At 43.8% G+C, this 25,744-nt stretch overlaps 1 protein-coding gene across 3 annotated transcripts in view; it reads right to left on the reverse strand.

The window, feature by feature from the left end:
* Positions 1–104: 104 nt before the first annotated feature.
* Positions 105–25,744, reverse strand: part of BRD3 (bromodomain containing 3) — a 42,540-nt gene continuing 16,900 nt past the window's right edge. For 2 of the 3 annotated variants that reach the window (XM_005442031.4, XM_027809418.2), the window contains 11 exons: positions 24,386–24,702; positions 22,158–22,295; positions 21,029–21,176; positions 19,259–19,473; positions 17,197–17,568; positions 10,844–10,972; positions 10,241–10,432; positions 9,174–9,409; positions 8,345–8,637; positions 6,337–6,465; positions 105–5,528 (listed from right to left, as the gene is read on the reverse strand). In XM_005442031.4, coding sequence (XP_005442088.1) covers positions 5,413–5,528; positions 6,337–6,465; positions 8,345–8,637; positions 9,174–9,409; positions 10,241–10,432; positions 10,844–10,972; positions 17,197–17,568; positions 19,259–19,473; positions 21,029–21,176; positions 22,158–22,295; positions 24,386–24,586 — 2,169 coding nt within the window. In that variant the 5' untranslated portion in view covers positions 24,587–24,702 and the 3' untranslated portion in view covers positions 105–5,412. Of the gene's footprint in view, positions 5,529–6,336; positions 6,466–6,756; positions 6,822–8,344; positions 8,638–9,173; positions 9,410–10,240; positions 10,433–10,843; positions 10,973–17,196; positions 17,569–19,258; positions 19,474–21,028; positions 21,177–22,157; positions 22,296–24,385; positions 24,703–25,744 lie in introns of those variants that run through there. The other variant, XM_055720080.1, reaches the window with a different exon arrangement.

Genomic DNA, 25,744 nt, shown 5'->3' on the forward strand with positions numbered 1-25,744 from the left:
CTCGATCAAAGCCCTACAGGTTCTCAACTGGAGCAAGTGCAACACCTGAAAAAGGAGATGAGGAAAAAGAAAAGGAGAGGTGAGGGGAAAAGATGGGATCAAACTGCACACACAAAACAATTTTTCTTTTTATTATGAAAACAAAACAAATGCCCCAGGACCAGGGTCCGTGATTACCAGTAACATCAAAGATTACTTTCTAACTTTTTTTTTTTAAATTCTGTTGTGTTTGAGGCCAGCAATTTGCAATAAACAAGCTAAACTACTTACATTGACTCATTTCTTTTCAGTAACTGACATTTACAGGAATATACTAGAAATGGCACTAAAAAGTTTTAAGAAAAGGAGTTACGGTAAATTTGCATGCACATCATACAGAAAAGTAACAATTTTTTTAAATATTAAAAAAAAACCCAAAAACCCAAAACAAAAATACAACAACAAATCTTTCTGGATTGGTTATGCCAGTAACGGGGGTAAGTTGTAAGTGGCCCATGTCAAGTCCTAGCCGGTGGTTTATTTATTTTTAAAAATGACATTTAAAAAGATATGCAAATACCATTTCTTTAAAAAAACACATCTCATTGTTTTACAAGCAAGATAATGTTGCTAGTGTAATGAATCCTCACCCTAAATTTATCTTCAGCAATACAGAGCCTGCCCACAGTTAGCCCTAGTGGTAACTGCTCACGTTTAAGAATATGTCTTTTTAAAATCCAGTACTAAAAAGGTTGTGGTTTTATTTTGTCATGCCCCGATCCCTTCCCCCTAGCTCCAACCCCAACGTTAAAAAACATCATTCCTTTCAAAACAAGGAAAAAATTAAAAAACTGGTCTAAGAGTCCCCAAAACAGAGAAAGAACTAGATTAGGTAACTGCAGTCTGCTTCTACCACATAGAGAACATGGAAAGAGACCTCACTGGGTAACTAATTTGTAGATAAGACACTCACACACGTGCTTGTGTATGTGTGTGTGGGGGTGCGTGCACCTATTATACACACACACACGAACAACAGTTACATAGTCCTGAAATATCAGTTCTACAGTTACAAACCCTGTCGGTAGGAAAGTTTAAAATCACATCAATACAAAACTGAAATGATTTCGTATAGACAACATTTGGTTAGCAGGAAACTGTTGTAGGCAACAGCTTCCTTTAGTAGGTGGATCGGGGCCTGAGCCCGCGGGATGTGGATTTCCCGCTGGTCCCACTGAGCCTACATCTGATGGTACGCCAACAAACAGGCTGACCTTACAATCAGATAGAGTTTAACAAAGTTTTTAAAGGTGCAGTAATGCTGGTTGATTGATAACAGGTCTGGTCAGGTATTGTTTTGTCAAAACAGGAATTTGTCAGAAAAAACAGCTTCAATAAAACTATTTGTGTGTATGCATACATATGAAATCATACTGATTTCAGTGACATTTCTCCTGGAAAACAAAGTTAAACTTTGTTCGTTCAAGAAAAATTCTACCATAAAAATTTCAATTTTTTTTAATTCTTAAGTTTTAAAAAAAAGTGTTATTTCAAATGTTGTACGTTTGATCACTGTCAAGTTATTTCATGACATCCGTACTGGCATGTCATGCAATACAAACTCAGTTAAATACATGCTCTGTTGTTTCCGTTTCTAACTCATTAAGGGCTGCTGCTACTTACTATGGACTGAAAACATCTCTTCTTTCCTGGAGACACTCTGATCTGGAGATACAAGAGGCACCACTACTGACATGTCGGGAGATAATGAGCACTACAAACAACACGAAAATGAAAAAGTGTAAGAACAACATTTTCAAATGAAGAGTCACCAGTTTCTTTCCTGAAATGAAGGTCATGCCAAAATGGATTTCTCCTGTGAACTGCCATTCCACAGGGAACACCTTCCTTTCCATGAAAACAAAGTTTCCCAACTAAATGGTAGCCCAAGTCGCAGCTGGGTATATCAAAGATATGCAGGTGGTTCTTCACATTCCTTGGTGGCTTTGGTTGCTGGTTTTCCTTGCAAATCCCCAAGCTAGGACAGGTTTGCCAACTAAAATAGGGATCCTCCTCCAGTGCTGCCAACAGTCTCAGGCCAGGCCCCCTTCCATCACTTCACAGTAGGTCCCCCAACCCTTTGCCTCTAACCTTCCCACTGACTGCAGTGCGACCGAGCTATGTGTCCTAGAGGAACATCTGTACCCTGGCTGTGCTCAGCGGGGTCGTCCCCAACGTTGGGGGACAGCAGCATGCTGCAGAGCCAGGTCCCCAGGCTTTACACGGCAGCGATGCTGGCCAGAGCGGCTGCTGTTGCCTCCGACACCAGCTGTGGGTTGTTCTCCGCATGGGAGCAACCACCACGTTACATCGGTGGCACAGGTCAGGTTAATGCACGCAGGAAAATGTTTCAAGCAGGGAAAACTGGGAGCTTGTTTATACGAGTCGTCAGGGTATTGAATGGGTTGCAATTATTTTAATTAAAATACTAGTTGGTTTTGACAATGCAAGTCTCAGACAATAGGAAAAGCACAGATGAAACCCAACCCCATTAAAAAAACCTAAGCTCTTAATTAGGTGTATATTACATTTCCTCATAGTAAATTCTGAAAATATATTACTAAGGATCTGTCTAGGGGAAGATATTTTTTTTTTAAGGGTAGAATTAAAAAAAGTACAGGAACTAAAAATAACTCCACTGTTAAAAGAAACAAAAAAAAAATAATGTCAGTAAGAATCAGAATGCTTTAGTTCATCCACTTTCAAATACTGTGGGAAACTAGCTGCAAAGACTCGAGAGCCTCCTGCCACCGGGCCGAGCACCTTGGTGACTGCAACTGAACCAAAGATGCCCAGCAACTTCCAGGAGGGCACCACAGCATTGCGCTCGCAGCCCTTTGCAAAAAAAAGTGGGAATTCTTGTCTACAGCAAACTGTGGAGAGTGTTACTGCCACCACACAGATAAACGTGGACAGAAGCAGATCAGCTGTACAAGACACACATCTGAACGCTTGAAATGCTGATCTTTGAAAGACAGATTTTTTTTTTTTTTTTTAAGACAGCTGTGTGAGTGTCCAGCTAATAAAACCTCAGTCGATGGGCGATCAGTGACTGGCAGTGGAATGTGGATGCAGCCAGAAGTGCAAACCATGCAGTGCTAATAACGGGCTGGCCCTGTGCTTCCCCAGCTTTCCAGCAAAAGGAGATCAGCCAGATGCCACACCGCCCGGCAGGCCAACTCCTAGCTCTCGGAGGCTGAGTGTACAATGAAAATTGTGTGCTGGGGCTGAGAAGTCCTCCAGGGCCACTCACCTCTGTGAAAACTAACAGCTGGTGCAGTCTGCACCATGGGGCCTCTGGCAAACCACTAATAGAGCCCACAGCAGGGTGAATTTTAGGGCTACCCCACAGCAGAGAGGCAAGCCTTAGGCGCTGGTGCTGGGAGAAGGAAAGGCATAACTTTCTGTTGAACTCTGTATATTTTTTTCTTTACAATAAAACGTTAAGAATTTACAATAAATTTCTGCCCCTCAGATTACAAATCTTATATAATTATAGAACTGGTGTTTTCCTAAAATGAGAGTAAAAGAGAAAACCCCACTGTTCTAAAAAAAAAAAAAAAAAAAAAAGAGGAGGAAAAAGACCTCTGGAAATATTAGAGAAAATAATAATGTGCTGCATCAAGAAATTGTTATCTACCTGTATGTCTCCAAAAACTGTACAAAACAGGAGTTAAAAAAAAAAAGAGGGCTGGGATGAGAAGAGAAAGAAGAGAGAAAACAAATCAAAATATGAACACACCAAACATGACAGAGCACCAGACACACAGTAGACTGGACTGTAGCACCTGTAGGTATAAAGTCCAATGTATTTAAATAAAATCTCAGATGTTTATTTGCTTTGTTGTTGTTGTTTGTTTTTCCAATCTAGTTCAAACCACATCAAAAATCTGCATTTCTGCTGGTCTGCATAATGCAGCTTTGCTTTTGTTTTTTTATTACATTTTAAATGACCAATGGTGTTTAATAAATAAAGTACTTACGTATATACATGAAATTAGGGACAGTGAAAACAGAGTGTATTGCAGCAGTGCAGGTCAAAACATTAGGCTGGACTGAAAAAATTGCAAGCCTTAAAAATTGTCTCTCTTTTTTTTTTTCCTCCCTCCCCTCTTTTTTCTTTTTATTGAGGTAAGCATTTTAGTGCCTGGAAACCTGCACCCTGCATGACACAGAAGTAGCATTCCCTTCCTAGGAGCCTGCTACTGAAACAATGAGGAAAAAAAAAAAAAAAAAAAGAACATCAAAACCCAAAGAACCCCCAACCATACACAACAACATCCCTCCTCTCCAATTCCCCTGCCAGCTCAGCCTCAGCTGGAGCTCACGTGCTCCTTTATTTTAAGCCCAGACTGAGGTGTTTGTCATGGAGAAAATACTTAAGCATGTGTCTAATAATGAGCATATGACTTGCCTTGGTCACTCTGCAGGGATCACTCTGAGGTCCAGCTGAGACCTTTCAGCCAAAAAATCTGTTTTCAATTAAATGAACGCTTTCATAGAGAGTGTCCATTTCCTGGAAATCATCTTTTTCATGTTAAAAATAACATTCCCAAGAAACTTGAGTGTCCCTTGCTCCCTTCTTCTCAACGCATCCCCAAGGAAAATGAAAATTTTCAGTGGAAAAACAAGAAATGCAACTACTTATAATGCTCATGTGCTTAAAGTTAAATTCATGCTTAAATACCTTCCTGAACAGGTGCCTATGCCTCTACCAAGATTTAAAAAAAGCATGTTAGCAATCCACAGTGCAGGAGAATTTTTTTGTTTTGTTTTTATGTAAAAAGATGATAGCATCTGACATTTCGATCACACTGTAGACTTCGAGATTAAGAATACTAGTGCTAATAACAAATACACCAACTAGTTCAAAAGCTAACATCTTTCAGATACAGTACCATTTTACAGAGATTTCTTTAAAAAAAGGGAGGTTTTTATCCTGTGTGAGCCAGGCAGGCCTATTAAAAGAGAACATTCTGGGGAGAGGGAAGGGGTGGGAGGGAAATGTACTACAAACCTTGCAGAACTTCCTATTTATCTCCTGCTAAGAGTTCAAAGTTCTTCCATTTTCAACCAATCTTCTTCAGTGAAAATGTATTTTAGAGACTTTATGCAAAGGGAACTATTTGTCATAAAGTCTAGTCACACACACGCACAAACATCTTTGACCTATTAAAAGAGCGCCCCCCCAAAAAATGGAAGATACCTTTTGTAACACTGAATTAAAAAATAAAAAAAGTCAGAGAAAGAGAGATGGGAAAAAAAACCTGACCACTGTGGAACAAGAGCAGTATATTAAGGAGAGAAAAGAACACTGCAGAGCATCAGTGAGGGTGATGTCCGTTTTGTGTTTTGTGTGTAAGTGTCCGTAACTCATTCCGAATCGCTGCTGTCTGAGCTGGAACCACTGGAGCTGCTGCTCCCAGACTCAGAGGAGCTGCTGCTGCTGAGCCGGGAAGGGCCTCCGGGGGGAGCCGAGCCAGATTTCTCTGCAGGGAAGAAGGCAGCGACGTGGTTACTTGCAAGGAACTGAATCCGACAAGCTTCGCCCACAGCCTTCACCCTCCACCGCTTCGTTCACAACTTCATTTTTCCTGGGCAGCTTATTTACCCACCGCCTTCGCTTGCTGCAACAAGGCCTATCCTGACAGCGGATGGCAAGGTTCCTCAGGCTGCAGATGACCACAGAAGTCTCGGATCAGCAGAGGAGCCCTATGGGAGGGCAGTATCCCCTTCAGCCCTATGCTGCTCACAGCCAGGCAGCCGGAGCACCTGGAGAGCTGTGTGCGCAGCCTCGTGTGCTTCAGCACAACCTCCAAACACAAGAAAACCCCGCCTGACTTGTGCGAAGCCAGAAGCAGCTTAGTTTGTGCCGGAAGAACCTTTTGTACCATCTTTCACACTACTACACTACGTGGGGGGTTGGGTTTTTTTTTAAATCCCACAATAGAGAAAAATCATCCGTTAGATGCTCTGTGGTACAGGCCTGTACACACAGTCCCGTACAGGCTAACACAGAGAAGATCCTCCTCCCTCTAAAAGATGAATTGCTGCCAAGATACCACACGTTTACCATCCAGGAGAGCTTCCACCTGGACAGGGACCAAAGCAGCCTGCACAGAGCAGCTCAGTGCCCAGCAGTAACTCGCTGTGCCCCAGCACTACTGGCCAACTAGGGTTAGCTGTCAGAGGTAAACCCAAGGCTACAAAGCAGCAGTAGCTTTGCCTCAGTGAGGAAATCTATCTACATATACAACTTTCGGGGCATTGTCAGCACCTTAAAACCAAAGCCGTTACCTTTCTTTGCAGGTTTCTTGTTGTTGTTTAGCTGCCCACTGACGTCCTGTAACCGTTTTTCTAGTTCTTTCTTCTTTTCCTGAGCTAATTCTTCTTTTGACTTTGCTGCTTGCTTTTTTCCACTTGCAGCTGTGGAGGAGGAACGCACAATTTCTGAAACTGCATGGTTGCAGGCGAAAAAGAGTGGACATCACTATTTTACAGGGCATGTAAATCTGTGCAACCACTCTGCAGTGACACCGCTAAGATCAAGTGGCCACACAGCAACTACACATCCCAGAGAGAGGACAACATATGAAGTTGGCTAGATCATCCAATCACCATCATCCTGGAACATGCACTTTTCAAGAGATCCTCTGGAAAGTATTTTAGAAGATAAGAAAAATCCATGTAATAACCTTGTAGTTACAGGTTACTTACCAGCCAGTTATATGGTCAATAGTTACACATTTGTAATTACAGAATTGTTACATGGGTTTTCTGCCCTGTAAAATAAAGTGTCCCATTAAAGGTTGTCACAAGTAAGCATCGGCCACTAACACTTAAGATACCTCACACAAAAAATCTACTGTGTTTTATGTTGCTTTAAATATAAAGCAAAACAAAAAGGACAAATTAAAAGCCAACTGAGGCAAAGGCTGGCAGACAACAGGAATGTAGCTGCATCGGTTCGATGGAAATGGTGAGAAGTACCGGCAATACTCATATTTTTGAGCAGAAGAAATACTCCTCCAAAGGAGCAATTGAACACAGGTGTTGGCCAGTATCAGAAGCACAAGACAGGGGCCAGATATTTTGCCTGATCCAGCAAGGAAATACTTACATCTCTGTGCCCTGTTTTAAAGCAGTAATTTTTTAAAAAAGAAAGCTGGAAAGCAGAGTCCTGAGAGGGTGTGCCCCTGAACACTAAGCATGGCAAGAGAGAGCAGACAGCACAAGAGTCCGGCTGGTGTCAGGTATGCCAGCCAGCCCAGGGCGTACCAGTCTCAGAGGAACAGACATCTGAGATTATCTGCGTTATTCCATGCTGTGGTTGCAAAACCAAAGGATGCTTCTTGTTCCTAACCACTCTGGAAAAATCTTTTCCTGAGCTATTCCAACAGTGAAGGACTCAGGGTGGGTGTGGGGGAAATAATAATAAAAAAAACACCTAATCAAAGTGGGGTATTAAAAAGCAAAAAGGGTCAAAGTCTGAGCTTTGCTTAGGCCTACCTGAAAATCCTGTGGTGAAGAAATGGAGGTGCTGTGCAAGAGTTGTGAGTAGCTACTGTGCTATAGTCTTAACAGGACAACTCCCTCTTAACCGACAAGCAGGCGGACAGAGCCAGGACCACTTCAGGTAAGTGATCCTACTGCTATTCAGCTGGAGCTAAATCTCAAGGGGCCGCAACAATTCACCCTCTGTGGATGAGGCACAGAGAAAAGTCTGTCCCATACTGAACCGCACACTTGGCAGCACATTAACATTAATCCTCTGATCTGGGAGAAAGTGAGGGTAATATGGCGATCAGACCGTGTAGGAAAAGCAGTTTTGGGGTGAATATACAACTCAGACACACCCAGAATCCACAGGTTACTCAGGTAACTTTACTCAAGTCATTTATTCCCTTGGTCTTCTGGATCCCAACCATGCTTTGTTTCCTTCCTAATCAGATGCTAAACTATCCAGACTAAGAAACTGATCCTTCCAGATGTGAACACATAACACATAACACAATGGAGACTGAAACCTTTACAGTGCTTTCTAGGTAAGTAATAAAGGCCTCGTACAGATTCTGTAGAGGAACAATAGTCCTCCAGGTCTCCACAGCATATCATGGGAAGAATGAACAGGAAAAAAAAAAATAATTCAAAAGCTTCTGTACATTTTCTTGTGAGAAAAGAATCTCTAAAAATCCCTGTCATCACATACCCAACAGCTGGATAAAAGAATCCCAACACACATGCCCTGACTTCAAAGCTGAGCTCAAGAGCTGGTGGGGTAACATGTCCCCAGGAGGTAACTTACAAAATGGTTTCCTTTGTTTTTTCTGTAAACAAGATTTCACGTATCTCTCCAGTTCTCGTAAAGTTGTGGGCTTCAATGTTTCAAAATCTATTTCTATCTCATCAGGATTGGAGTCTCTGAGGGAAGGTTCCCGTGACTGGATGATGTGCACCACCCTGCCCAGCTTCTCCCCAGGCAGGCGGTTGATGTCCAAGCTGAGCTGCCGTTTCTCATCATAGGTCATGGGCAGACCTTCCTCCTCCTCATCTGAATCGTAGGTTGCAGATGCCTGTTTGCCTCCCTTCTTGGGCTGCCTGGGTGGGTTGGCAAGCATGGAAACACTCATGGGTATAGAGAAGCAATTAACTTTTTTTTTTCTACCCCCCTTGTAACAACCACCCCAATGTTCTTGGCTTTGAACCTCTAAGCCAGATGGCTTGAACAGCACCACAGCTTCTGAAGTTCAGAAATCTGAGATCAGCTGTTTTACTCCCATTATATTTTCTCCCTGTGAGGCATGACAACAGGCCCATGTAGCAGCAGGGGGGCAGCAATGAAATGGCATGTTCTTGCTGGCTGCACAAAAGGCAAAAAGCAAAACCTTATCTGAGAGTAGTCAGGCAGGGATTTTAAGAGAGTTGGACAGTGGAAATGATGGCTCCACTGCCAGCTCTAACTTAAAGACTCCCTGGAGTTGTCTGGGAACGGGGGGGCACTATTCAACAGGAAATTAACTGCTCTGACAACTGCACTTCACCAGGAATTCAGTGGGGATGGGAGGGACAGAAAAAACTGGGCTGGAAGCCCTCAGCATTACCCTTAAGACAACTTACAGAAGGCAGGCTCTCACCTGTTAGCTGTGGTTGTGCTGTTTGCTTTTTTAGCTGGGGCTTTCTTCTGTTGGGTTTGTTTTGGTGGTTGAGCCACCTTGGGTTTCTTCTCCTCCTCAGCTTTTACTTTGTGCTTTTCTTTTTCCTTCTCTTTATCTTTCTTTTTCTTCTCTTTCTCCTTCTTCTCTTTTTTTTTCTTTGGTTTATTCACCGGTGCTTGTGACAATGCAGCTAGCTGCTCATGAACGGCCTTTAGCTGAGGGAGAACAGTGAAAAAATTAATCAGACTTCAAGGTAAGGTAATTGATGCCTACAAATACCCTTCCTCTATGTCCCAACGTGTAAGCATATCCCACAGTCAGTGATCAAGCAGTCTAGTGATTGAACTCAGGAGACTCTGCTCAATTTGAAATCCATTTAAAAATGCAGTGCAAGTACACAGAAGCTGACTCAAATGAAAACCTCATTCTTGTTTTATAGGGGCAAATAAAAATTAAGCTAAATAGCTCCATCTAGAGTGCTGACAGCTTGGCCTCTGGAATCCTGGGTTCATGTCTTGGGTCTCCTACTAGCTTGCTTTGAGACACCGGATAAGCTATTTTATTAATGCTTTGTTGTATTACGGTAGCACATGTAAGCACTGTAGCATCTGGCATTGTATATCTGCATAATAAGAAAGGCCATGGCTGAAGCGTTTGCAACCACAACAGTCAAACCAGCTCACTTCTACAGACAGGGTACAAGAGGACAATATCCCACAGGAAGCTTGTGACAGATTTCGTTACGCCTGAGCTCTCATACAAAATGGGCCTCTCTGTTCCTCCCAGATCCCTAGTATTGTGTGCACCTTCATTCATACCCTGGGATCCCAGAAAGAAACACAGAGCATCAGCACCGAGAATGGCTACCTCCAAGAAAATTAACATTACATCAAACGTGCACTTACTTCACAGCTGAGCATTTTTCCCCTTTAGCTGGCAGAAGGGGCAATTGCTTTGCTCACCCCAGCCTAGAGGGCACTTTTAAGAAAAAAATTAAACCCTTCCTACCACACAAACACAGACACACAGCCTGGCAATGGCAATACCTGCTCCTGGAGCTCAGCCAGCCGAGTCGCTCGCTCTTCTTCCGAGTCTGAGCTGTCTGAGTCGGACGAGCTCTCCTCACTACTGTGACTGCTCTCTGTGCTTTTGCTCACCACTGGTGCTGTCGGTGGAGGCGGAGGTGGAGCCTCTGCAGGCTCATCGGGCATTTTTGCAAACCTCATCTCAAAGACATCCTACAAAAAGGGAGAAAAACTGGTGACAAAAGAAGCCTCAGCCACAAAGACCTCACTCTGGCCTTTTAAACACACCAGACACCCCACCATGGGTCAGGGTCTTATTGCACTATACCAGGTACTGTACAGCATATAATAATGTACGGATGGGCATCCATATTCTGTAAGCCCAAGAAAATTCTCGCACTACTTTATGAAGCAACTGTTTTAGGAGCAGAACGTGGCATTGGGCCATGCCATGTGAAAAGCACCCCAGTCCTGCACCAGAGAACATGGCTCGTTCCAAGTGCTGGAAGAATCACTGACTCTCCCTTGCTGCTGCCAAGAGCAGATCCATGCTTGGATCTCTGAATCGACACCTTGTAGCTGCACTAAACAAACTCTGGAAGACACATTTGCCAACACCTTTACCTGGAGCTTCCTGGCCATCGCTACCACTTCATGGTCTGGAGGATTGTACTTGTAACAATTAGAGAACATTAACCGAATATCTGCTGCAAAGCCTTGTGCATCTTGGTATTCCCGACTGTCCATTTTTTTCTGCAAACAAACAAGCCAAAGGGAAAGGGGGGAAAAAAAACCATAAGCAAAAGGCATTTGTAACAGCTGCATGGAGGACACATGCATCTTGGAGGCAGCTCAGAACAGCCTCACAATCACATTCGTCTAAGAGAACCTAGTTTGACCTGGCTTATTTGTTCCTAAGTAATATTCAGAGTTTCTGCTTTTAAAACAAGCAAGAAAACACACACCAGACAACCAAAGAAGCTGATATTGCACCATGAAGTGCTTAAACTGTTAAGATTCCTAATGTGGGTTGTTTTCTTTCGAAGTAGTACTAGATAAATCTGTCAGGGTCCCCATTCTATTCAAAAGTAGTCACAAAAACATTTTGCTGGATCAGAAACTAATGTAAACAAGGATCGTGGACAGGAAGGGCAAGAGTCAACAGACAACCAAGTTACAACTACAGGAGTACCTTAAGCATGTATTTATGTGTGCTGCTTGGGTGTATTTGCCCTGTACATCTGGAAGGGCAGAAAAGATCATGACCATCTAACTCTGACTTGGGTCAGGGGATGAATTTTGCTTGGTGATTCTTAAACTACAACACCTACTCTTGACTTAAAAGTCCAACTGATAAATACAGAATTCACCCTTCATGAACCTATTCATAATGTTATTTTCTAGTGTAGAGAGGATAAGTATCAGGAGCAAAAAATATTTGCATCTTGTTTCTTTCTCTTATTTTTCAGCTCCCACTTTTATCCATTTCTTTTGCTGTTTGGGACTGAATTACTTGGGTTTAGAGAACAGTTTATAGCATTCCTAGGACGTAATTAATTTTATGCATATATTACTACAATGTAAAAACCTTAGCTCCAATTACACCTACCAAAAGGAAAAAGAAGCTAACACAACATTTCATTTGCATTTAAAAGAGAAATTCTCTATTTGCCGAGCGCTTGCAGGCCTCCCTTTTGTATTTCTTGTGCACCTGTATCCCCCAGCCAAGGGAAGAGGCTGACTGGCAGACAGGCTGCAAATGTCATCAGGGAAGACACGTCCATGGGAGCAAAAAGCAGGGCTGCTTGGGGTCTGCAACCCACACTAGAGGCCTTAAAGCACGCAAAATTCCCCATTTGATCAATAGAAGCTACAGGTATTTCACAGCTGCATGGCAGACCTTGCAAGTATCTTGAAATAACTGCAATGACTCCTAAAAGCATTTTTATTCTGAATAGGGCAGAATTTCACCTCCAGCGATGCAGCTTTGGTGCTGCATGCAGGGCAGTGACATCCCTGCAGCCTTACTCCCTGCCATGCTGCAGCCAGGCATCGGTCAAACTTTTGTCAGGAGATGTTATTCTCTTGGTGAATAAGCTCAGAGACAGCCTCTCTCAGCCACAACACACAGCCAGAAAGGGAAATAGGTTTGTGCTTCTCCTGTCTGAAGGAGAGCTGGCCTTGTTTGAAAAGCATCTCAGGCCAATTCCAAAGAAAAACATATGTTCAAACAAAAGGGCCCATTTATTATAAAATACACCTTACTGCATGAAAGGCCTTTTTGATGCCCTTATAAGTTTGGCACACTCAATGACTGATTTCTGCCTATGAAACACATTCCAGCGTCTGAGGCTTCATTTTCATCCAAACCCAACAGCTTTCTAGCCCAACAGTTTTAATCTGTGGATTTTTATTTTGTTTCCTTGTAAAGAATAATTAACTTTAAAAAAAAAAGAAACTTCAAATTGGTGGGCTGGAATGTCTTCCATTACAAATTCATTTGGAGATACCCAGCTGCTTTAAAAAAGTTACTACATTTACAATTGCAAATCAGGAGTCAGACAAGCAGGACTGGCAGAGGTGCTAGGAGGCCAGCTAGCCCGTTCTCTGCCCCACGCAGCATCTACCACAGTAATCTTTTTTCCCCTCAGCAATCAATTCAATTGTTTAATACTCTTTAATGTTCCTGAATTTGTTTCCTAATATCTGTGTTTCTTGCTCGATGGTAAGCCCTGCCCTGCCCATAGAGGATGCAGAGAAAACTTGGTTCCCTCCCTTCTCGCAACAATCATGTTTGAAGATCTAACATGTCTCTTTTCCACTGTCTCTTCTCCAAAACTAAAACTGGACATCAAGCCATCCTCAAAGTACGTCTTGCACATGGCATCAGGGCAGGCTCACAAGGGATGGGGCCACACAAGTCCAGTGATTTTAGCAGAGAAAATGTCACGTCTAGAAGCTAATGAGGACCCAGCTGATTTCTGGGGGCCCAACTGCCTCATAAGAACAGCTGGCTTGCAAAACTGCATTTGATCTCTAAAATAGGTGCAAGTAATGAAATCTAAGATTCCCCTAAATAATGTCTCCTCACATTCAAGACCCTGAACTCAGCTGATCTGAAACTATAGCAATTCACTGCAAGAAAATTAACTGGTGAGCAGTCAGACCCCTGGAGGTAGTGCTTTATTCCAAAAGTAAACAGCTTGTATAAATCCTCTTGCATAGCAAGGGCTGCTCCTTGTCCACCACTGAGTAAACCAACGGCAGAGGGGCATTCACATCACTGCTGCCGTGACTTGGCAGCTAGAGGATGGAGTGAGAGTAACGGTGTTCCAGGTTCCCCCAGCTCCATCACAGGCACAGCATCCTGCCTCCCCAGCATCAGAGAGGGCACATGAACATGCTGCAAGCAGGTCCTGCCTGCCCATGGACAGGGCAGCAAAAGCACAGCGCTGCCACAGCTTTGTAGCAAGCGTTTCACCTACTACAAGGTATTAGGGCTACTGCCTCTTAAGTTTTTAAAGCGCAACCCATGCTTCTGCCTCCCTCTCTCTTCATGCATTCATCCCTTCCTCTCTCTGTTCCAAGCAGTTCTGCTCTTTCCCCCTCTGTGATGACTATCAAAGAACTGAGGTGGAGATGAGCTCATTGATCCCATCCTTTCAGCTCTTCCCGCTCTCAGTACTAGCTCCAGCACAGCCCTCTGCTCCTGGCTGCAACAAGCTCAGCTACAGCCCCTCCACCTCTCACCTGCCACTGGCACAGTCATGACAGCCCACCTGCCTCCTCCACCACGCACACAGAGAAAACAATCTCCAGTCCTTCTGAAGCATACCTCTGCTGGGTGCAGAGCCTGAAAAAAAGAAAATGCTCCTGGACATGAACAACATTCTCTGAAGAAAATCAAACCTCATACAACCAGAGAGCCAAAGTGACAAGCAAGCAGGTATTCAAGAGTCTATTATAGCTGCAGCAATACTTATGTTTTACTTTTCACATAATTCCTTCAAGATTAGTTTGAAGGCCATTAGTTGCGCTGCTTTACCACAACCATTGCCACTTGTGCAGAATTAAATGTAAAACCTTTCAGAGCCACAGAGAAGCCCCTGACACTGAAGAATTATACTCCCTGCAAATAGCAGGTTTCTGTTCCATGCAGTTAACATATTATAGACTGCATCTCAGAGAAGTCACACTATGATCTACAGGCCAAGAGCAACGATAATAAAACACTCCATAAAAAAACAATACCAGACAGCACTTCAAACAAGTTTATTAAGAAAAACACTACCATGTGGAAGGACAAATCCAGAGTCTTTGCATACAAAAGACTCCACTGGTTCTGCCAATAACTTGTCTCCAGTTTTCTGCCCTACACTAGTAAAGTACAGAAAAGTATCACCTGCACTTGCAGAAAAAGGGCAGAGCTGTACACTTCTTAAAAGAATGAAGTTAGGACTATGAAGAGATTTAAGTGTGAAGAAGTCACTAATCCGACAAATTGCAGCTTTGCACCTTGATTTCGCAGAATACACAAAGAATCTCTTGCAATAAGTGACCTAACCACACACAGAAATACTAGCATTGAGAGTCAGGATTTTACTCTCTCTGTCTCTAACCTTACTGCATAGGAAGTCAAGGGAATGTGACTGAGCTGCGAATAGGTCTAAAAGGACTAGGTTTACCAGCAGTCCCACTAATGTCAGTACAGTAACTGAATGAGTTAATCTAGGAGGTGTTCATCTAACAACTTGTGTTTACAAGACCAGTAGAAAAAAAGGCTATCTAGCACTTCATCACTCTAATGTGATAACAAAAAGAACAGTTGCACTGAGCAAGAGATGCTTTCTCCCATCTCAGTCATTTCTGTGAACCAGACATAATTTGAAATTCCTTAAAACTACTGGCCAGATTACAGTCTTAGAACAGATTTTCAACATGTAGCCTATGATAAGCATGGGCAAAATGTAACTATGCACAGAACATCATGTTTGAAGGTTTCTGATGTCACCTAAGTACCGCACCTCTGATTTGACTGAAAGAACACTGAAACCCCCATCTGCAACCTGTTCCTACTCCCAACCCACTCAGTGGCATCAGAAGAGCAAAGACAGGCTCGCTCAGCTGAGAAGGTGGTGACACCTGGAAGGCAGCAGATCAGTGTAAGTGACCCTGCTTTAAGCAGGAGGCAGGACTCCTGACCAACCTAAATTATCCACTAGCCTATGATCCAAGCCACATGGACGGAGCTCTAAGCTAGTGAGGAAGAGCAACTCCAATGCAAAGTGAAGTGAGAAGGCCTTGACAGCAAGTCCTGTAACTAACACAGTGTACAAGGAGTAAGTAGGCCTTTACTAGCGGGCAGAAATATCAGCAGGATGGTGAATGCACTGCAGTACCACAACTGAGGGAGCTTCTTCCTTCCCCATCCATGCTCAAGAGCAAGAGAAAATGGAAACTTACCCAAGAAAACACTGGGACCTTCCTCTATCAGCAGAAAGTAAAGCCAGGTATCAGTGCTCCAGCTTCACAGACTACCATGTTCAACCTAGCCTCTTCTCCTGCTTTTACTGCTGTGTTTCAGGCTCCCTCTTCTTGCCTGCAGCTCAGCTTTGTCTTGCCCTCTTCTCCTGCCAGGAAATTGCTAAAGGCCTTTAACACAGCTCAACTTAATTGAAAGTCAAAAATACTGCACATTGCACTGGCTTTTGTAAACAAATCAAGGGCACTGCAAGCTCAGGAGATGAATGGTCTCCAAGCCTAGCTCCACCAGAGCTTGCTTACAATGCTTTTGTGAGCTCAGAGATGGGTCTTTTCTGTAAAAATCCAATCATAATAAGAACTAGTACTCAGTGCCTTCCAGATATCTGCCCTCACAACAGCCCTGTGAGGTAGGTTAGGTATTACTATACCCATTCTATGACTGGGAAAACTATGGCACAGAGCTGTGGGGAAACTCACCCAGGACCATAGCATTAGAAAAGCAATTAAAACTCAAGACACTGGGAACTCTTTGTCTAATCCTCAATGCACAGACTATGACAACTACTCTGTCACCACTAAATAATGCAACTAAAATCGTAAAAATACTGCAGCTGAAGAACCCCTGCAGCATCAAGGCTGAATGGCATAGCACATCAGAACATACCACGCTGCTTCCAGATACTATGTAGGATTTGCCAAAGAGCATGACAGGAATCATGAATGCAGCTGCCCTTTTGCCACCTGGACATTTAGAAAATTCCAGGCATTGGCTCAGCTGGCAGCAAACCACTTCTAGCACGCTAGTGAAAGTCAGCAGAAATACCTCAACTTCCTGCACATTGAAGAAAGTCTCACCTCCACCAACACTGATACCCATGGCTGGCTCACCAACAGAAGACTAGAAAAACATGGATTTGTGCCATGGGTATTTAGGGGAAGAATCAGAAAAAAACCCAGTCTACTGGAAGAAAAACCTTGAGAACTGCACCATACTAAGCTAAGCTCTTGAAAAGGCAAGCATGAACCACATGTAAGCATCACATTATTTCTTCCCCTCCCCAAGTACCAGGCGATCATCATGTTCTGGTTAGAATTGCTCAGCGTAAGCCTATCTGGACCACACACCATGCCAACAAGTAAACAGGCAGTAGCTTCTGGAAACAGGATACTATCAATTGAATCCTATGAAACACAGCACCTCTTCTTCTCAGAGTGCAAGACAATCCCAAGGACACAAGTTTAAAGAGCTGGACTATCCACAAAGAAGAGAGGATGCCATCATACAGTCTGCTTTGCAGGGCAGAAAAAAAGGATGTCCCAGGTTACGGGAAAAAAAGGAGAGGGGGAAGGAAACAAATATAAAAATATCCAGATGATATCCAAACAGGTTCCGTTTACCACCCTTGCCCCTTCCCCCTCCCCCAGAAGGAGCCAGTCCTCTGCAGCCAGAGGGCTGTGACACCCTGCAAAAGAGGTGGTAAATGTGGACGTACTTTAACAGTACTGAGATCCATGGGGTGTTTGATAATATCATGATAGTCATGTAATTCCAAGGCCTCTGCATCAACAGGCTTGTAAAAGGGCCATGCATAGGCTGCATGCTTCTTTGAGAGCATCTCCTTGAGAATGCTGTCACAGTACTTGAGGTGCTCAGAGAGTTTGCCCTTCTTCCCTGCATGCTGGGGGACCTCTCCATCTTCAAGGTCTTTCTTTGGTGGTTTGATGGGCCGGCCACCACTCTCCCGTCGAGCGATGATTTTGGCCTGCTTGGGGTCCGAGAGGGGTGTGGGTGACTCGCTTCGGCTGGCAGTGATCGCGGAGGTGGTGGGGGTGGTTGTGTCCGCTTTCCGCTTCACTCCCTTTTTCTGAAACAGCAGATGGACAGACTTCATGAGTATGTGCCCAGCTCTCATGCTAGCACAGTTCAGCCTTATGTTTGAGATCTGCCTGTCCTCTGACAGAAAATACAATTACTTCACTGGGATAAATGGGAATTGTGACTAGAGGCTTCAACACGCAATTCAGTGACTACAACACAGCGTATTACTTACTACATGTCATCTGAGCCACAGTAACCAGCCATTTGCACGTCTCCAACCCAACCCCAAACACGATGCAAAATGTGTTAGCTCTATGTATTTCACTGAGATTTAAACTAAGGACTCTTACCTCATGTTTGCCAAGGGAAAGGAGTGCGCCCAGTCGATTACTGCAGCTCAGCTGATGCATCGTGACTTAGTAAGTGTCAGTAACTTAACCACATGTCTGAGTCCCCAGTGGCAGGATCAGGCTATAAGTTCTGAACCAAAGCATATTAATCACCAAAGACCCATGAGCCCTCACTCCCTTGTATTTATTGGGTGTGCTAAGGTAGATTGCTTATTATGGACAAGAGCAAGAATCTAATGATTTTGCCTTAAGCAAATAAAACCCCTCCCTCATAAATTCAAGCTGTGACTATCCAGTCAGCTCTCTTGTGCTCCTATGAAGGATTTATTTCTCCGGAGAAAGAGAGATAGAAAGGGAGAAAAAAGTTCCTTAGGGAAATCTAAGGGAAATCTTAAGTAAATCCCAAGCAGAATTAATTTTGCAGTGTGTATTTGGCAAACTCACTTCTGGGTTCATCCTTGAGTTTCAAAATTAAATTGATTCTCAGAAGCAAGTTATTTGGACAGAAACTCAAGTAAGAGACAGGCTTCTGAGGATGAGGAGGACAGCTTAGCTCCAAGAAGATCCAATTCACAATTTTTCTAGTAATTTTCAAACTATAGGATTAAATAAGCAATACAGTCCTATGGCTTTGCTGGTCCATGCAACCTCACATTAGAATACATCGATACTGTTGCAGTTAATTCCCCAGTTTAGAAAAAAACCCAGCTTTCTCTGAGCTATGCTTTCATCATTTTTAAAGCAATACACAGTTTGCTAGGAAAACTCCAATTATTTAGAGCAACGTCTTCATTTATACATTAAATTAACATAGCAAATAGCTAAACATCATGACAACTCCCAGAAGATTACTCAGTAAAGACAGAACTAATGCACCCAAAACCTGCAGGCAACATCAGTCTCCTCCAACTGGAGTGACAGGCTTGTCTTGAACCGGTTTATGGCAGAAAGGAACATTCCTAGTGCTGGAATCTGCAAACCTTAAAGGAATAGCCCCAGTAAAATCAGGGGCTCAGTCACAGAGGGAAGAAATGCTTTGGGCTATATGGTGCAAAATGGGGGAAACTTCCAACAGCCTTCTGGTCATGGAGCATCAGCACTGACTAAGGCTATGGTCAGATGAGAGCTTGTAACTGAGTTGGAGCAATTACAGTTGACATCACCTCAGCTAGGGTGTGGTAAAACTGGCAAAACTTCTCTCAATCCTCTCAAACTCGACAGCAAGCACTTGTCTGAGCACACCTTAAAGGGAAAACGATGGCCAGAGAGGCATGGAGTCAAATGCGAAGAGAAGGAATGCACGTAACCAGCAGTGAGGGGATGAAAATAAAGCACTGCTTAGCAATGTTGCCTTCTGAAGAGGAAAGGGTCATGTTCTCCATTTACCTTGACTACCGGTGGTGTAGGAGGCACCACAGGCATTATCGGAGCAGCAGGCGGAGGGGGAGCAGCGGCAGGAGGGGCAGTGACAGGCGGGACATTAGCAGTGATGGTTGGCACAGGGGTGGCAGCAATGACGGGCGTCTGAGACACGGCTGGAGGGACGTTCTGGAACGGGGCCGGCGGGGAGACGGAAGACACGGCCACTGCTTGCTGCGCTCCTTTCAAACGACAAAGTGAAAACGCACTGCAATGTACTGATGGTTACAAGTGCCGACAAGACACTGGGAACAAAGTGAAACTGGTGCCGCTGGACTGTGCAATCACAGGCTTTGCAAAAGGCTCCCAGTCCAGAGCTACAGGAACACCACAAAGGACACAGTGTGATTTGCTTGGTGCTGTTACCCAGGGGTCAACAAAAAAAAAAAGAAAAAAAAGAAATCACTGACCTAAGTCTTTGTACCATGAGCCTTAGACCAGCCACATGCAAGTGAAATACTTCAAGCTTTGCACATGGGGTGTGTTTTGCTCTGGGAGAGCCTTCACCCGTCACAGGCTCTCAGTGCTACCCTGCGCTCAGCAAAAGGGCAGTAGCTCACGTTGAGGAAACAGAGATTGCTCTTTTGGACAGCTGCTGTCCTGCACAGACCTCAATCTGGGAGTGTTTTTACTATGCATGGCAAATGGTAACAACCACTCCCCTACTGCCAGTTAAATACCCAAGAGTCCGAAGCACTTGAGATTTGCCACATTACACAATGAAAGAAACTGCTCTGAGTAGAGCCTAGGTCTCATGATAGCCAGGCAGAGGTTTCTTATGCTAGACCTGCAACTGTTGAAGAACTGCCTGCTAATGTAAAGTTAAGGGGCGAAATTAGTAACTAATAACTGAAGTAGCAATACTTCTCTATGTTTTTATAAAAGTTTTTATCAAAGGATGCTGAAAAGACACATCATCACAAATTTCTGAGCTTGGATGAAGTTGTAGCTCCATTTGGCACCTGAGATGTGGGAAAACAAAGGGGAACAGTTGGCTTTCCCAGAGCAACAATCGGACCTTGTTTAAAGAAAAAAAATTTGCAACAGTTTCATTCAGCCCACACAAGTTCCTTTATGAACTATTTTATAGTGCTTACAGACGTTTTAGTCCTAAATCCATTTAAAATCAACTCTAGGTACGCTAAGCTAAATTTAGTTTCTACTGATAGGCAACAGTCAACACAGCCTTTTGCAATGGCTTAATAAATCCTTTCTGTTGATCAAATTTGATTCTATGATGTTGCAACCGTGTGTGCAAAAGAAAAACTTTTTATGGGGTTTAGGGGATTGGCTAGATTTGGGTCCAAGTCTTTGCTGTGTCAGACTTCTGCCAGGACCTTGCGTGAGCTGTATAAACTCAGGTCTAATAAAGGCATTCTAGGCCATGGTCTGTCACTTGCAGGAGCCTGGCATGTCTAACTACCTTGCCTCTTCTTGCCTTGGTTTCTTCTTTGCATACAGGAAGGAACAGTATTGCCCTCCCACACTGAAGTGCTACATGGATGGGCAAGTCACAGATGGCAAGATGTTTGTATGACACATGCAGAGTGCCCTTAAGACAGACAAGCCCTGGAACACTGGGTGAACATCATCTCGACATCTTGCACTGCTTTAACCATTAGGCTACACGCTCCCTTCCTAGCCTTTTCACCATTTGCGAAGCCAGGCAGCTTGGAAGGTGGGTCAGACCTCAGCAATGGCCTCATAACACTTAATGTCACTGGACTGGGTTAATACCTGCACTCTGCATGCCTGCTGACGGCTTGCGACCTTTGCCTTTAGGAACTGGGGGTAATAATTCGACTTCCTCCTGAGGCATCTGGGCAACCTTCTGCAGAAATATCTTCTCCAGGGCTTGGGCCATGAGGACAATGTCATCTGTGGGCTGCAAAAAGAAGAATACAAGCCCATGCTGTATCATCCACACACTAGAAGCAGAGACGTTCAAAATCAGACTCTGAAATCCCCAATGACACTACCCTTCAAATAAGTGATGGTACCCAAGCTCCAAAAACAGACAGACTAGCTCTCCTCCTTCCTTGCATGCTACCCTCCTGCTCTTCTGTTCTGGCCTAGCATGCAATAAATACAGCATCTAAACATGCTGCATCCAGAGAGTTACCAGGACTTCCAGTAGGAGCCTGGTAACTAGCATCCTGTGCAACAGTGTGGAAGCAGCAAACTGGAACAGATGAGCTGTCCTTCCCTGCTTGCCAGCAGGTCCAAGAGAAGAGTGTAAACACATACTCTGCGGCCCAAACTAATTATTTTGTTTATTTCAGTTTGTTCTCCAGTATGGGTCAATGATGACAAACCACTGTAGAAAACACAATACAAAGAATAGAGGCTTTTAACAACCCAACATCAAACAAGCCAAACCCAAAATAATAACAAGCAATCTAAAGGTGTGCAAGTATGGACGAGACATTAGCAGAGAGCAGTTACACTTCCCGAACTGCTCTCTGCTGCTAAAAGATAGTATTTACTGCTAGACAGCTAGTGTTAACACATAGCACTAATACACCACAGAACAACTGCAAAGCACTGCATAAACTGTAGCTCATCTTAAAGAATTCCTAACTGAAAATAAAAGGAGTAAAAACTTGCTACATAACCCCAGAACAGAAATCTACCTATAATTAAAAGGCGCATTTGCCATTTTAACTAGTCTGGGGGAAGAAAGACACAGCACAAAGACAGCTTTGTGTATTTCAAGTAACATGGTTGCAATTAGTGGCATTTCAAATCCTTGCAAGGAGGGCCCGGAGCACAGCTGAGCTGGTCCTGTTCAAAACCTGCGCTGAAACAGTTGTAGGAGGGTCTTTCCTAGGCAGTGCCCCAGTTAAGGCTTGTCTGGGCTCTTTACCTTGTTATAAATGTAACAATTTGTAAACATGGTGTTGAAATCCTGCATACATTCACTGGCACTCCAGTAATAGTTATGTTCCAGGCGCTTCTTGATCGTCCCCATGTCCATGGGGTTTTTTATAATTTTGTGATAATCCTGTTGGAGAAACAGGAAAGGTGTTACATCTCCTGATATGTGGAGTGTTGTTCACATCTCCCTCTTAGTCCCAGCTTTCTCCTCATTCCCCCTCCCAAAAAACCACACCCCAAGTTTCTGTGGAAACTGTAAATACCACTTTTACTTCCATTTATTTTCTAATTTTTTAGCCTTTTAGTCTACCACTATTACGAACTAGACTAAAAGCACAAGAACTCCTTCCACAACCACCAATCTTCCCCAGCCCCGCCCCCCCCCCCAAAAAAAAAACCCCACAACAAAACAAAAACAAAAATCCCCACACATACAAACGGCTACTTGGACATCACTTGCTTTTTATAAGGACAGCTGGACTGGGAAGGCACTACGAGTAACGTAAGGAGGAAAGCAGGCTTTGTGCTGGAGTGTGCTGCAGAATAGAAGGGTACCAAACTTGTCAGCTAGACTAACGCTGCAGTGATGCACTCATGGGACCAGAAGTCAGGACAGGAGAGCTCAGCACTAGTTTTGGCAGGGTGTGCAGCTTAATGGTGGACCAGCTGCAATCTGGGAAACAGCATTTTTCTCTCCCTTTTAAAAAGGCTGCCTCTGGCACTTACAGAATGTTATCAGTGCCAGTGCTCGCTAAGACTATGCTAAAAGTTTCAGTCTCTCTTTTAAGGGCATTTCAGGCCTCAAAAGGCTTCCACGTGTTAACCCAGTTTCTCCCTGAGGTGGTCTCAAGCATCCGTAGAGGCTGTGATTAGCCTGGAGACGCTCTAGGCATGCAAGGATATACACTGTAATTTTCTCATTCTGGAGAAGATCAGCAAGCCCTCTTGCTGCACATGCACACAAAGCCACATACGGCCACTAGTCACACTCTGAGCCCAAATCTCTCAAGCACGATCTGAGGCACCAGTATTTCCAGGCAAGTCATACTAGCCCAGAAAAAGCAATCCTGCTGGCTACTGGGCTTGTGCAGATTTAGGCCACACGTGAAAAACAACTATTCTTCCAACTGACTCCGCCTTTAAATTATCTGGTAACCTGCCCTAAAACCACTTAAAAATGCCTCACTGACAAACTAAATCCACAAAAGATGACATAAAGGAGCACAGACCTAGAGAAATATTATAGAGACATTAAGTGTTTTACTCTTTCAGCTAGCACTGTTAAATAGCACCCATCAACATCAGAGAGTTCAAAAGACTTCTGATCCAGTCCATAAAATTATGTTATAATCAGCAGTAACTGGAGCTCTCCTGACCTTAAATCCCAGAACCATGCAACCCTCTTGCTCAAGCAGCCAGTTACTGTGCAATGGGCTGCCCAGTGGAGCAGACAGCAGGGCAGTATCTGTATTTCAGTGGAGCAGAGGGGTACAGGTATGCCTCCACTGCTGAGTTGTCACACTTAACAGGACACCTTTGAAGAAGTGAAGAATGCGTTGCTTTGTTTCCTGGAAGAAAGCAGCTTAATAAACTTGGGTCATTTATGAGTAACTGGGCTGTATCTTGTACTACGTGGTCTGACAGAGACAGGGTGTGTGTGTGTGAGTGCGTCTGTACATACGTAACATCAGGCACAGGAGGCAGATGGGTAAATGTAACTGTTCTGTTCTTTCTGCTTCCAGTACAGCATTTGAAAAGATCTGGCTACAAAGTATCCTTGGTAATTAGCTTCTCCAGCCAAAAGCAACACACTTCCTCAACGCTGAAGTCGGTGGCTCCAGGGAAGTCTACCGAAAACACAAGTTACATTGAGCCCAATGCCAAATGCTCAGAAGAGCGTGGGCTTCAAGACTCTCAAATTGGACGGAGGTGGGACAAAGGGTGAAGACACATAAAAGTAAACAGAGGTAAGCTACAAATGAAGCACTACACTTCAGTTGCTCTAAGACAGCTTGCCTACTTGCTCTTCCCTCACGAAGAACCGAACCCGTTTTCTCCTCTCCAGCTCTGAACAATGTCATCCCATTCAGCAAGTCTAAAGGCATTCAAGGAAATTCCCAAAAGAACCTAGCCATTCTGATCCAGCGATCAGAAAACCAGTCTCACCAACACAAAGCTTTCTAAGAATAGAATACCAAGCAGATGATAGATACGTACTGGCAAATTCAATTTAATTGCATCAACAGGTTGGTAGAAAGGCCAAGCAAACTGATGCTTCCACAAGGTCTTTACCACAACATTTTGCATATATTGCAATTGGTTGGTCTTCCGGCCAGGCTTATTAGGATTAGTGACCTCTGGAGGCGGTGGATTCACAGGGCCCTGAGGAGCCTGGATTGCTGATGTGACTGTCGACATTTTCCTGCTCTTGCTCTCACTCGCTGTCACAGCGGCAGCAACTGGGGTATTTTCTTTCTTCCTTTATGCTCCCTGAATGGGACTGACATCCCATTTCCAGGGTCCAACCATACAACCTAAATCAAATGAGAGGAAGAGGACAGTGTGTAAATACAGATACTTAGTTGAAGTAGGCACATTAAGACACTTCTGCTGTTGACAGCGTTTGAACTCAGGCTCTTTACCCCATCTGCTTCATTCCCTGGAACACACTTCATCTTGATGATGTGCACAGTTCAAGACCCATGAGACAGTGGAACAGCAATTCCCCAATTCAAAGCCTGTAGAGAGCCAGTACATTTCACAGGGCTAGTTCTTGCTTTATCTAGCTCAGAGAGCATTTTTGTGCAATGAAAACACATGGCGTAGCATAAGAACATGGTTAGGGAATACATTTAGTGAGGAATGCAGAGACTCCCATGAACGCACTGACCCAAGCTAGTAAATCCACAGATTGCAGCTCCTTGTAAACTTAACCATGTTGTCTCTAGACCCATTTGGGCTGGCACTGAGTCAACTTTCAAGTCTCTACGCTGGTGCAATGGTTAGTCTAAAATCCCATAATCAAGAGCAGACAACAGCTGTCAGAGGACCTCAATCCAGAGAAATGAAAGAAGGGCAAAGAGAGGTGCTGTGCACAGTTGTGAATGAAAGGTGCCACCAGAAATATCCTAACTTGAAGTGATCTCCACTTTGAATCCCAAAAATGTCTATGTCCCTTACTACGCGCACCTGACTGGGCCCTCAGTTTAGCATGGAAGTCTCAAGATACAGGCTAGATATAAATAATTACTATTATTATACTTACATCCCATGACCTGGCTAAGCCAGCACTGTCATGCTCTCTCTTAAAGGCACATATGATATACAGAAGAAAATACAAACTGTATTATTGTATTCTTTGTTTCCCTCAGCAAAATGCAGGGGGAAAAATGGTCTAGCATAACTGTGTCTTGTATACCATATGGTAAACAGCTTTGCTATGTCATCTTTCATAAACATTTGATATTTCAATTCACATCAGGACTGCAGCTACTCTTCTCATGGCAAACAGACCACAATCACTTTCTAGAGGCAAATTATTTCAAATATGTTCAGAAAGCCACACAAATACTCTCA

This window comes from Falco cherrug, chromosome 9, assembly GCF_023634085.1.
Source record: "Falco cherrug isolate bFalChe1 chromosome 9, bFalChe1.pri, whole genome shotgun sequence".
Lineage (NCBI taxonomy): Eukaryota > Metazoa > Chordata > Aves > Falconiformes > Falconidae > Falco > Falco cherrug.